This window comes from Asparagus officinalis, chromosome 8, assembly GCF_001876935.1.
Source record: "Asparagus officinalis chromosome 8, Aspof.V1, whole genome shotgun sequence".
Lineage (NCBI taxonomy): Eukaryota > Viridiplantae > Streptophyta > Magnoliopsida > Asparagales > Asparagaceae > Asparagus > Asparagus officinalis.
In genome coordinates, this window is record NC_033801.1 from 5,333,177 (window position 1) to 5,345,802 (window position 12,626).

At 39.7% G+C, this 12,626-nt stretch overlaps 2 protein-coding genes across 2 annotated transcripts; one reads left to right on the forward strand and one right to left on the reverse strand.

Annotated features, from left to right (window-relative positions):
- Positions 157–2,503, forward strand: LOC109820745 (receptor kinase-like protein Xa21). Its single transcript, XM_020386941.1, has 3 exons — positions 157–592; positions 646–2,058; positions 2,139–2,503. Exons 1-3 carry the CDS (start codon positions 157–159, stop codon positions 2,501–2,503), a joined length of 2,214 nt encoding a protein of 737 aa, XP_020242530.1.
- On the reverse strand, positions 6,967–10,285 carry LOC109820746 (probable LRR receptor-like serine/threonine-protein kinase At3g47570). The gene is made up of 5 exons (XM_020386942.1): positions 9,123–10,285; positions 8,188–9,069; positions 8,081–8,138; positions 7,561–8,034; positions 6,967–7,478 (listed from the first exon to the last, which is right to left on the reverse strand). Exons 1-5 carry the CDS (start codon positions 10,254–10,256, stop codon positions 7,105–7,107), a joined length of 2,922 nt encoding a protein of 973 aa, XP_020242531.1. The 5' UTR covers positions 10,257–10,285; the 3' UTR covers positions 6,967–7,104.

A 12,626-nucleotide genomic window follows, 5' to 3' on the forward strand; every position in this document is an offset into this window, starting at 1 on the left:
ATATGTCCGGGTCTGGTTGAGTTTGTTTAGTATTGATGAGGGGCCACTTCCTTCCCTGACTTCATCCCGTCGAGCCTTTTCCTTGCTCCTACTCTTCGGGTGCTCAGTTTATCTCTAAATTAGTTAAGAGGAAACATACCGTTTGAGATTGGAAATATGAAGCAACTTAATTACTTGTATATTGGTGATAACTATCTAACGGGCAAAATATCATCCTCTTTGGGCAACCTCACTAATCTAGTTGACATAACCCTTGACAACAACAGCTTCCATGGAAATATTCCTGAGGAGCTGCGTCGTCTTACAAACCTTAAAAGATTGCAGATTGGTCACTGTGGTGGTATTACTGGTTCTATACCGGTTTCCCTTTCTAATATGTCATCGCTCCGAATCATGGACCTTGAGAGCAATAGCCTTGATGGACCGGTGCGTTTGCAATTTGGGACTATGCCTCTTCTTATATCCTTGTTGTTACCCGGAAACAGACTAACCGGAGGGTTGGACTTCCTCGCATCACTGTCAAACTGCAGAGCTTTAGATTTTGTGGAAGTTAGCGCAAATGAGCTGGATGGCATTCTACCAAATACCGTAGGTAATCTCTCGAGGAACCTAGCATTCTTTAGTATTGAGCAAAATCATATTAAGGGGAAAATTCCTTTGGAACGATACCGTTGGAAATCACAACTCTAGAAGGCCTGCAGAGGCTAACACTGTCTAGTAACGGTATATACGGTTCCATCCCAAATGAACTTGGTCGATTAAGAAACTTGAAACAACTGTACCTCGACAGTAACAGTCTTTCTGGATCCATACCTGACTCTATTGGAAATATCATTGGACTAGACCAATTGACGCTTAGTGCTAACAGATTATCTTCAACAATTCCCGAAAGTGTTTGGGGTCTGACTCGTCTACTTTACTTAAATCTGTCACAGAACCTTCTCTCTGGATTTCTACCTTCAGCATTGTGGAATATTAAGGACTTGAACACATTTGACGTGTCAAGAAATCGGCTATCAGGTAACCTTCCAAGTCCTCCGAAGTATCTCGAAATCAATACGTTGTACCTATCAAATAACTCATTTGCTGGCCACATTCCTGAATCATTTGGGGATCTTTTTAATCTCGAGGGTTTGGACCTTTCTTGCAATAACCTCTCAGGTTTCATACCCGAGTCCTTGGTCAATCTCCAACACCTCAGCATCCTAAACTTATCTTTCAACATATTGGAAGGAAAGGTTCCAAATGTTGGTGCCTTTATGAATGTCAACATCGTGTCTTTGGAAGGAAAGGCGGCATTATGTGGAGCACCCAGATTTGGCTTTCCATCTTGCAACATAACTGATTCCACAGTTTCTAATTCATGGAGGCATTTGTTACGATATATCCTCCCTGCTATTGCTTCTACGGGAATCCTTGTTCTCTGTTTTTGCATCCTATTAGGATTACGTAGAAGGAGAGCCAAGAATCCAACCCCAAGTAGCACGCTCTCTCCTACCAAGCATAGATTGACCCCCTACTACGAGCTTGTTCGTGCCACTGACAACTTCCGCGAGATAAACTTACTCGGAAGGGGTGCATTTGGTTCTGTGTACAGAGGGCTTTTAGATGACGGCCTTCTTGTTGCCATCAAGGTCTTGAATATGCAAATCGATGGAGCTTCAAGGAGTTTTGATGCTGAGTGTCGTGCTTTGAGGATGGTTTGCCACAGAAATCTTGTTAGAATCATCAGTACTTGTTCCAACTTGGATTTCAAGGCACTTGTCCTCCAATTCATGCCCAATGGTAGCATTGAAAGATGGCTCTACTCCCATAACTACTCCTTGAGCTTACTTCAAAGGATTAACATAGCCATAGATGTTGCTTCAGCTACTGAGTACCTCCATCATCACCATTCTCATGTTGTGCTGCATTGTGATCTGAAGCCGACCAACATTCTTCTTGATGAAGAAATGGTTGCACATGTCAGCGACTTTGGCATTGCAAAATTGCTGAGTGGTGACAACCGGAGTGTAACCTCAGCGAGCACGCCGGGGACAATTGGTTATATTGCCCCAGGTAAATAAATTTATAAGCTTTCGCCTAAAATCTAGTCCAATCACGTGCAATCTGTATTAACGTTTGTGTTTGCGGTGTAGAGTATGCTTCAACAGGAAGAGTCTCCACAAGGGGAGATGTCTATAGCTTTGGAATATTGTTGCTAGAAATCTTTACGAGAAAGAAGCCTATTGATCCTATGTTTACTGGGGAATCAAACTTGCGACGATGGGTAAATGATGCATATCCTGCCGGCTTGTTTGATATAGTGGACTGCAACCTCTTGAGAGATGAGGATGGAAACGAAAGGCCGAGGAGCGACTTAATTTCATTGCAGACTTGTCTATCTTCTATCATGGAGTTGGGGATTATCTGTTCAAGTGACTCGCCTAGAGAAAGGCTTGCTATGAAAGATGTCGTCCCACGATTGCGGAAGATCAAGATGGAGTATTTGTCAGTGTATTGAGTTGTTTGAAACATGCCTGTAACATATTATGAATGCACTACTAATCACTATGTTTGGGAGTTTGGTAATGAAGGGGAAGGAAAAGGAAGGGAGTGTAAAATAGGACAAGGGATGGTTTCCTTTTATGAGAAGCATTTTATGCATTTTTTTTGTTTACTAGATTTTGCAGATAACAGACGAGCTTCCATTTAGTTTCTCTCACTTTGCTGTAGGTAGGCGTCCAGAATGAGCTTACTTCCACTGGACAAATAGTCCACGATCTGCTTAAAGCTTGATTGGGTAGCAAGCCTTAACATTTTTTTTCCAGCGTTTGTTTTTATTTCAGGTTTCCAATAAATTAATAGCTTTTGTCATGACATTGTGCAAAATTCAACAGGTTTAAGCAAGAGTTTCTCTTCGCTCGGTGTCCCTTAGTTCACCGGCCAAATCGATTCCCATATCCATAGTTGCTAACAGGTAGTTTTAAGGGAGAGTTTTTGTGAGTCTTCAACAAATGATATTAAAATTAACTATTTTCTGTTTCAATTTATATTACATTTTATTTAAAGGTATGTTGGATGTTTGTAGTGGATGTTGCGCGCCTATGCGGAAGCGTGCTTGCACACCAAACGAATCTGTGATCACGGGAGAAGAGAAGTAACCACACACGAGCACAATTCAATCCAAATACGACAAATCAAACCAAACACAGAGATATACGTGGTTCCGCAAATTGCCTACGTCCACAGGGAGAGGATGAAAAGATTCCACTAAATCAATGAGAGTACAAAGGGTTACAATCTCACAAAATCACTCACACAAAGCCTAAACCAAATCTCTCAACTTGCTCACAAGTTCTCCATGTCAATATGCTCAGTACAATCTGAAATCTTTGTTCAGAAACCCTAGAAAATCGTGTTTCAATTTATATTAAAACACAACTCAATGCGAACAGGAAACTAAATTTAGGCCCAGCCCGACTCGTGGTCGACCGCAAAGACACGTGCAGTCGACCGGACAGAACGACAGAAACTGAAAAGCATTACATGGTTTGGCCGGTCGACCACCGCGCCAATTGCGGTCGACCGCGAAAAGTCTAAAGACTTTTCCAGTTTGCGTGCATGTTGGCGGTCAACCGCCGCGCCACTCGCGGTTGACCGCTGGAAGTCTAAACTTGTTTTTTGCCGTTTTTCCTGTATTCTCTTCAGTGGACGCCCAAGTCAATCTTGGATCGATTCTTCTCATTTATGCTAAATTGCTGCATTTAAGCCTCTGTGTGATATCTGTCCTGCTCAAGGTGATGGGTATGAGATTTTAATTTGAAAAATTCTGACAGCAGTAGGAGGATTATGGCCCTATTGCGATATGAATAGTCAATTTGACTAATTATTTGGTTCTATTTTACTTTTGCTGTTGAGACCGGTGGATCTCAATGCTTCAGTGAAACTGGATTTTCATCTCGAAATGGATATCTATTTACAATTAGGGCCCGTTTGGATAATGAAAGTATTGGAAGTAAGATGTAAGTTGCGAAAGTAACTTCCAAAACTATGAAATAGGAAGTAGCGGAAATAACATTTTTTTTGTTTGTTTCATATATTTTTAGAAGTAATGGAAGTAGAACTTCTTCCTCTTCATTTATTTTTTATTGTTTGGATAATAATTGGAAATATAACTATGAAGTAATTAATACATGTTGCTTCTATTTTATTCTTGTTTGGATTGTCATTGAAATAAAATAGAAGTATTATAACACACAGTATTCTTGCTGCAATGATATTGAAACATAATTGATTGTTTGCTGCCGTAATTGTCGGAGACTCGCAGTACAATTTTGCTACTATATATGTCAAAATTTGATAATGAAATATGATTTTTCTAACGGGTGCCTATAGGCACTTACTAGAGGATGATTATCTATCAGATTTTGCAAGCTGTATACTTTCTTTTAAAGCATCACATATATTTCTACTATACATGTATCATACTGTTTTCTTCTTATTATTGTCTTTATTTCTAATTTATGAATTTCCATTAAAAACAATATTTCTAATTTATGAAGGGAAAAAAATCTTTTATATATGTCACATGTTCAACAGAAAAGTATGTCGTTCATCAATTCCAATAACAATATTTTTTATATCTACGAAAGCAAAAAAATGCATGAACGACATTCATCAATTTTAATAATAATATTTTTTATATCTACGAAAGCAAAAAATGCATGAACGGCATCACTGTCATAATTTTTTTTTAAATATTTATAAAAAAGATTTTATGATTACATATCAACTTCCGCCGTAATTATGATTTTGAGAATCTTTTTTCTTTCGTGGACCCCACCCTACATCAACTTCCGTCGTATTTCAATGCATTTGAAGACAGAAAAATATCAAGGAAATAGAGGTGCCACGTAGACGCCACGTCAGCTTTCAATAAAGTAGCGGAAGTAGTTTTTACAAAGAAACAAACATACATTTTTGCTAAGAAGTAGCAGAAGTAGCCTCTACTTCTGCTATTTCATAGTTACTTCTGTGCAAACAAACGGGTCCTAAGTCACAGTCAATGGACACCCAATAGAAGAAGTCTGTTCCATATCCAGATTCTTTGTGAAGTACTAGAAATTTGACACTAACAAATGCACATGACATGAAAACATATTGTTATTGTATATTTACATAAAAAAATAAAATAAACAGACCTTAAGAAGTAAGTAAATAATGTAGTGTTTATTCTGACCCGTCCTACTGTAGACCCGTGACCAAATAAGTAGGCCCGACACACTGTAGACGCAGCCTAGCCTACTGTAGACCCGACCCATCAATGGCCTAGTCCAGCCCAAGCCGGCCCGGTCCAGCCCAAGCCGGCCCGGCCCGACCTGCTAGATTCAAGGTTAATTATAAATATTTATTTTGTTTAGCAAAAAATAAATGAGCTTCACGCAGACAGGTATTTAAATCCGAATTGTGTATATCTTTGTGTTTGCTATTTTTCTATGTGATGTTATATATATACTAGGTTTTATGCACATGCAATGCACATGGTTGAATACCATGATTAAGTATTTTTGATTTGTTTCCTTACTAAAATTTATTCCTCGGTTCCATTTTGATGGTTTTTGTTCACTTATGCCTCTAAACTTTAGCATTGTAATTATTCATTTATTTTCTTTATTTTGTGATTTTGAATATTTGAGGTTGTGTTTTGCAAAATTTGAAAGTTTGATAGTATGTTTTGAAAATTTTAAATTTTAAGTTAGATGTTTGTAATTTCCATGTTTCGTGCATTGTTGGTAAGTTTTCGTCAGGATATTTCTTACAACTCAAAAACTTGAAGAGTGCTTTTTGCAATTACTAAAACTTTGGATTGTTTTTTGTAAATTTAAAATTTCAACGGACTGCTGATAATTTCTAGATTTGATATGTACTGGTTATAAGTTTTAAAATTTTAGGGTTTCTTTTGTGATTTTTGTCTTCTAAATAAGTTTTTTTTTTGCAATTTTTAGAAGTTTGAGGTTATTTTTTATAAATTTTAAATTTTCAGGTGCGTGATAGTTGTTATTGGTGTTCCCATTCGTTAAAGTGCAAGTCATTGCTAAGCAACGGGTATGTGCACTTCTGTATGCTATGCCCTAGTTAACTTGGCTGCCCAAGACCAGCGAGGAGTCCGACTAAACCGACTCGTCGAGTCGACATTCCTCAATGTCGACATGAAAGGAGGTACCAGTTGACCCTCTTGTCGAAGACAACTCGCCATAAGTCCACTCGACCACTTGCCAGACGCCTTGGAAAGACGACTCAAAAGGCGTTACTTATCGATGAAGCTAAACGATAATTTCTACCTCGAGCCTATCCTCATTGGTAACGTGTCAACATCACATTTAATGTTTGGCAGGCACCATCATGCCTCTGGCCTCGATAGCCTTCATGACTCATCGGACCACATAGGCCCTTCCATGCCGCCGATCACTTCTCATTTAATGTTGAAGTGATCCTTCCTCCAGTCGCTAGTCGATACCTATAAAGCAGAAGCTGACTCAGCTGTCAGCCCCCACTTTGCCACTGCCCTCCTGTGCTTGGCTAGAGTGACCAATCTGCCCTTATACCCTAGGTATAAATACATGTACTATTCTAACGTAAAAAAGGTTTACAAATCTGGATCTTCTTTGATCTAATCTAATCAGTAAAATTAAACCGCACACTTACAAGAACTCACACAGTTCTTCTTTTTTCTCACTCAAGTTCATCAATTAACTTGGTCGTCAGAGGAACCACGGGGGACCTAAGCCCCGTCCTTTCACTTGTTCTACATGTGCAAGCTGTCCAGCAACCCAACTCAAGAACAAGACATAAAGTCAGGGAAGAAAACGGTCCTTCATCAAACTCTAACTTTATACAAGTATGTATATTGAATTTTCTTGAAATTTACAGATGACAACCAGCATATATTGTTTCTGAGAAAATAAAAGGAAAACTATATGTTATCAAAAAAATCTAGTAAATAAAAGTAACTAAAATGCTTCTCATAGTTGCTTCTGAATTCATAATACACATTACTCTTGATATAACTGACAAGAAACCCGTATGCATATAAGTAAATTCATAATACAGTATTGTCTTGTTTCAAGCAACAAAAGGGTCAGACATATACTTCATCTTGATCTTTTGCAATTGTGGGACAACGTCTTTCATAGCAAGCCTTTCGTTAGGAAAGTCACTTGAACAGATAATCCCCAACTCCATGATGGAAGATAGACAGGCCTGTGTTGAAATTAAGTAGTTCTTTGGCCTTTCATTTCCATTTTCATCTTTCAGGAGATTGCAGTCCACAATATCCAACAGGCCCGTAGGATTTGCGTCATTTACCCATCGTCGCAAGCTTGATTCCCCAGTAAACATAGGATCAGTAGGCTTCTTTCTCGTAAAGATTTCTAGCAACAATATTCCAAAGCTATAGACATCTCCCTTTGTGGAGACCCTTCCTGTTGATGCAAACTCTACACCGCAAAACACAAAGGTTTAATACAAATCATTTGCGATTGGATTAAATTTGAAATGAAAGCTTGTCAATTTAATTACCTGGAGCAATATAGCCGATTGTTCCTGCCGTGCTTGCTGAGGTTCCGCTCAGGCTGACACCACTCAGTAGTTTTGCAATGCCAAAGTCACTCACGTGCCCACTCATTTCTTCATCCAGAAGGATGTTGCTCGGTTTTAGATCACAATGCAGTATAACCTCAGGATGGTGGTGGTGAAGATAGTCTAGAGCTGACGCTACATCGATTACTATATTAATCCTTTGGAGTAGGCTCAAGCAGTAATTATGCGAGTATAGCCATCTTTCTAGACTTCCATTGGGCATGAATTGGAGGACGAGTGCCTTGAAATCCAAGTTGGAACAAGCGCTGATGATTCTAACAAGATTTCTGTGTCGAACCATCCTCAAAGCACGACATTCAGCATCAAAACTCCTTGAAGCTCCTTCGATTTCCAAATTCAATACCTTGATGGCAACAAGAAGGCCGTCATCTAAAAGCCCTCTGTACACAGAACCAAATGCACCCCTTCCGATCATCTAAAAGCCCTCTGTACACAGAACCAAATGCACCCCTTCCGAGTAAGTTTATCTCGCTGAAGTTGTCAGTGGCACGAACAAGCTCGTAGTAGGGGAAAGTTTATCTCGCTGAAGTTGTCAGTGGCACGAACAAGCTCGTAGTAGGGGATCAATCTATGCTTAGTAAGAGAGAGCGTGCTACTTGGGGTCGGATTCTTGGCTCTCCTTCTACGTAATCTTAATAAGATGCAAAAACAGAGAACAAGTATTCCCGTAGAAGCAATAGCAGGGAGGATATATCTCAACAAATGCCTCCCCGGATTAGGAACTCTAGAATCAGTTACATTGCAAGATGGAAAGCCAAATCTGGGTGCTCCACATAATGCCACATTTCCTTCCAAAGACACGATGCTGACATTCATAAAGGCACCAACACTTGGGACATTTCCTTCCAACATGTTGAATGATAAGTTAAGGATGCTGAGATGTCGAAGATTGACCAAGGACTCGGGTATAACTCCTGAGAGCTTATTGCAAGAAAGGTTCAAGACATCAAGATTAATGAGATCACCAAATGATTGGGGAATGTGCCCCTCAAATGAGTTATTTGATAGATCTAAAACATTGATTTCGAGATACTTCGGAGGACTTGGAAGGTTACCCGACAGCTGATTTAGTGATACATCGAATACATATAAGCCCTGCATGTTCCACAAAGCTAATGGCAGCGATCCAGTGAGAAGGTTTTGTGACAGACCCAATTCATATAGAAAAGTCAAACTCCAAATAGTTTCAGGAATTGTTGAGGATAACCTGTTAGCGAAAAGTGTTAATTTCTCTAGTCCAGTGATGTTACCCAGCGAGTCAGGTATGGATCCAGAAAGACTGTTGCTGTCGAGGTAGAGTGTGTCCAACTTTGTCAATCGGCCTAGCTCTTGTGGGATCGAACCGTATATCCTGTTACTATACAAACTTAGGTATTGCAGGCCGTGTAGGGTTATGATTTCTAACGGTATCGTTCCAGCTAGCTCATTCTTGCTCAATGATAGAACCATCAATGCAGTCAAGGAATTTTCCCCTTAAAATGATTATCCTCAACATCAAGGTATGTTAGAGTCCTTGAAAGATTACCTACGGTATATGGAAGAATGCCATCCAGCTCATTCCCACGAACAGACACAAACTCTAAACCTCTGCAGTTTGAAAGCGATGCAAGGAAATCAACTCCTCCTGTTAGTTTGTTTCCTGATAGATCCAAGTAGTAAAGGTTAGCCATGTTCCCAAACTGCAAACGCACGGGCCCGGTGAGACTATTATCGTTCAGTGCAATGAATGTGAGTGATGACAAATTGGAAAGAGAAATTGGTATGGGACCAGTAATACCACCACAGAAAACAATCTGCAATAGCTCAAGGTTCGTGAGACGACCCAAGTCCTCGGGAATGTTCCCATGGAAGCTGCTGTTGCCAAGGCTTAATTCAGACAAATTAGTCAGGTTACCTAAAGAGGATGGTATGTTACCCGTTAGATTGTTACTTCCAAGAGCTAATATATTAAGCTGCTTCATATTTCCAATCTCTGGCGGTATGCTCCCGGTTAGCTGGTTAAAAGCCAAGCTCAGGATTTGAAGAGTACGACTACTGCAAAGGCTAGACGGGATGCTGCCAGTGAGTTGGTTGTCATGTATGGACATAATATGAGGGAACAACGGATGGAAGTTGCTATCATTAGAGGGCAGGGTCCCTGAAATACTGTTGGACCCGAGTTGCAATTCAATAAGCGATGACATGTTGAAAAAGGAAGGAGGTATTGAACCTGAAAGCTGATTACCATCAAGTCTGAGCACTTTCAGTCGAGGCAGCTGAGCCAGAGATTCAGGGATGGTTCCGGCTAAGCCATCATTGGAAAGCCAGAGCAGAGACAGAAATGAGAGGTTGCCGATGTGAGGAGGGATGGTGCCGTGGAGCGGCATGTTGCTAACGTTGAGACCAGTGACTCTTTGCCTTCGACGGCTGCAGGAGACGCCCATCCAGGTGCAAAAGGAGGCATCAGTGGTCCAGTTGGCGGATAGAATGCTGCCTGGATCACGTTCGATGACCTGGGCTCTGATGGCCAAGAGGGCCGAGAGGTCGGTAATGTTGTTATGCTTCGCCCCCGATGATGAGGAAAACAATAATAGCATCAGATGCATAACTAAGAGGACAGACTGGAAGGTTTCCATTGATGCCAGTAAAGGAAGATTATGGAGGATAAAAGAAATTGATACTTCACGAGGGAAAATGCTCAACATAAATAGGCCAGCTGAAGTTGATACTGAAAGAGTGGATCAAGTTACAAATTATATATATAACGCACTACCCACGTTTACTTGTGGACTTTACCTAACGCGCTACAAATTATATATACAAACAGTCCTACGCCATCCCTTTCATTTGGAAGTCATCAGTCCTACATCAGAATATTTTCCATGATTGAAAAATATATCCCTTGATATGAAGATCTCGTGAGGATGAATCAAGTATTAACAGCTTCCCTATTCGGATTAAAAATATTAATATTAGAAGGAGAAAAAAATTTTGTGTCCTCGCCTATTTGGACTTGAATAGTCTACACTTGACCAAATTGTGCCAGCGAAACAAGAACTTAATCATGCAATAGCAGATCTAAAAAACAAACGACTGGTTGTTATTGTAGTCGAAATATAAAAGTAATTGCTATCTGGATTAAATATGATTCTTTAAAGAGACTTGCTTTGGTGCTCCTAAAATAGAATTTTATTTAATTTTTAGTTAAAGAGCAAAATTGTAATTTTCGATCACCATCTTCTCCCCCAGACCGCCCCGGCCCATGTTTTACAGCCTCTGCTATTAAAGTTCTGCGCATCTTCACGAACAAGTGCAGAAATAATTGGGACATCATCACATCAACGAGCAGATAACGCGATTAAAATTAAAATTTAATCAATCAAGAAATCTTTAAAGGTCTTCAAATTCTTTTATTTTCATAATTGATAATCTACTTTTCTAACCTTTTAATACTCGATCAAACTCTTACGGAAGAAACTTTTCAACTTTTTTCACGTTCATTACTAAGTTCTTTTAAAATTGGATAGACAAAATAAAAAAAACTAGTGAAAAAAGAAATGGTTTAGATCAAATCAATGGAAGAAGAAAAAGGATATGATATTGGAGATGTCCGTGCCTATCGTGACCCCAACAAATGGTTTACTGCCTTATTGCTTCGGCTTTGTTTCTATTTTTGAAATTATGTGGAGTGTTAACGAAGAAGATATGGTGAAGTCCTATGTCGCGGTTCATCGGCGATAAATTGTAAAATTAATGAGTGTTAGGATAAGAGCTTGGTTCGGTTTTCGATTCTACTTTTTGCTTACCGTATATCGTTGGATAACAATGGCGGAATTAAGGGGAATTGAGGTGCAGGAATTAACGGCGGCATGTGGAAGACGGTGGCAAAATAATCTAAATATAACTACCCCTCAAAGCCAAGGTAATTACAAATATGGGTGTGGAACTTCACGAAACGGATCGCAGCTGTTTGCATCAGGAACAAGTTTCGTTGTTGAATTCATTATAACTGTTTATCTATTACAATGAATACAAAAGAGCAAGTTTAGTGCTTTGTAAAACTACTCTTTACAATAAAAAACCAAATTACAATGCTCCTTAGAAACACACGCATGATCGTTGTTTAGATCGCTGCTTGCGCGAGATCTTTACCTGTGCCGGGGGTGCGTTAGCCCGTGGACCACCGAATCATATATTCTTATTAAACCGTGAAGGCTATTTGGGGATTCTTGTTTCGTTTAGAAGTAAGAAAAAGAAGTGAATATCTTATCGATGTAAGATGAACACTCTTCTTAAGATCAAGTCAAAGCTTAGATCTCAAGGAATCCCAAAGTTGCTGAATATGCTCGAATTCAACGAAGACTCTCTCTCTCTCATGAGAAGAATGCTCGAAAATACTCAAGTTTATCTACTTAATCTGCTCTATCTGCATGGAAATGCCCCGCCCCTGTTGGTAATGGTCCTAGGGGGTTATTTATAGCCCATTGGGACTGTAACTGAAGGTAGAAGTCAAAGAGAGACCGTGTCGGAGAACTTCTGTTTCTGAGACAGTCACAACTGTCTTGAAAGCATGGCTGGCTTCTGGCCGTTTCATAACCACTCCCATCATGTTTAATTGTCATTATTCCTGCGGTTATGAGCATGGTTTTAGCTTGTAATTGCTCCCCCCATGTTCATAGGTGATCCCCAACAGTTAATAAGTCATGTGGACTACACAGAACTTAAGAAAACTGTCAAAAATAACGTTGTCAGCTTCTCAGTGTGCGAGATAGTCTAAGGTGTCTCGCACTTCCGAGACAGTTTTGGTGTCTCGCACTTCTGGGACAGTTTGTGCTGTATTGGGTATTTTGGCTCTAACTCCCTCGTACGATCTCGAAATAAGGTGATTTAAGATACATTGGAAAGCTGACGAAGAGATCTACAATATTTGTCTTTTGAACTTCTTTAGATTTGACTCACATCATGGCTTAAATGTGCAAGATTCCACCATAATTTCCGAGACAGTC

Excerpts from the sequence above, each read along its gene's own strand:
- LOC109820745 (XM_020386941.1), top strand. The coding sequence starts at position 157 with ATGAAGCAACTTAATTACTTGTATATTGGTGATAACTATCTAACGGGC. Across the intron at positions 593-645 it reads CATTCTACCAAATACCGTAG|GGGAAAATTCCTTTGGAACG; the intron begins GTAATCTCTCGA and ends AATCATATTAAG. Across the intron at positions 2,059-2,138 it reads AATTGGTTATATTGCCCCAG|AGTATGCTTCAACAGGAAGA; the intron begins GTAAATAAATTT and ends TTTGCGGTGTAG.
- LOC109820746 (XM_020386942.1), bottom strand. The coding sequence starts at position 10,256 with ATGGAAACCTTCCAGTCTGTCCTCTTAGTTATGCATCTGATGCTATTA. Across the intron at positions 8,035-8,080 it reads ACTCGGAAGGGGTGCATTTG|GTTCTGTGTACAGAGGGCTT; the intron begins GTTCTGTGTACA and ends GGGGTGCATTTG. Across the intron at positions 7,479-7,560 it reads AATCGGCTATATTGCTCCAG|AGTTTGCATCAACAGGAAGG; the intron begins GTAATTAAATTG and ends TTTGCGGTGTAG.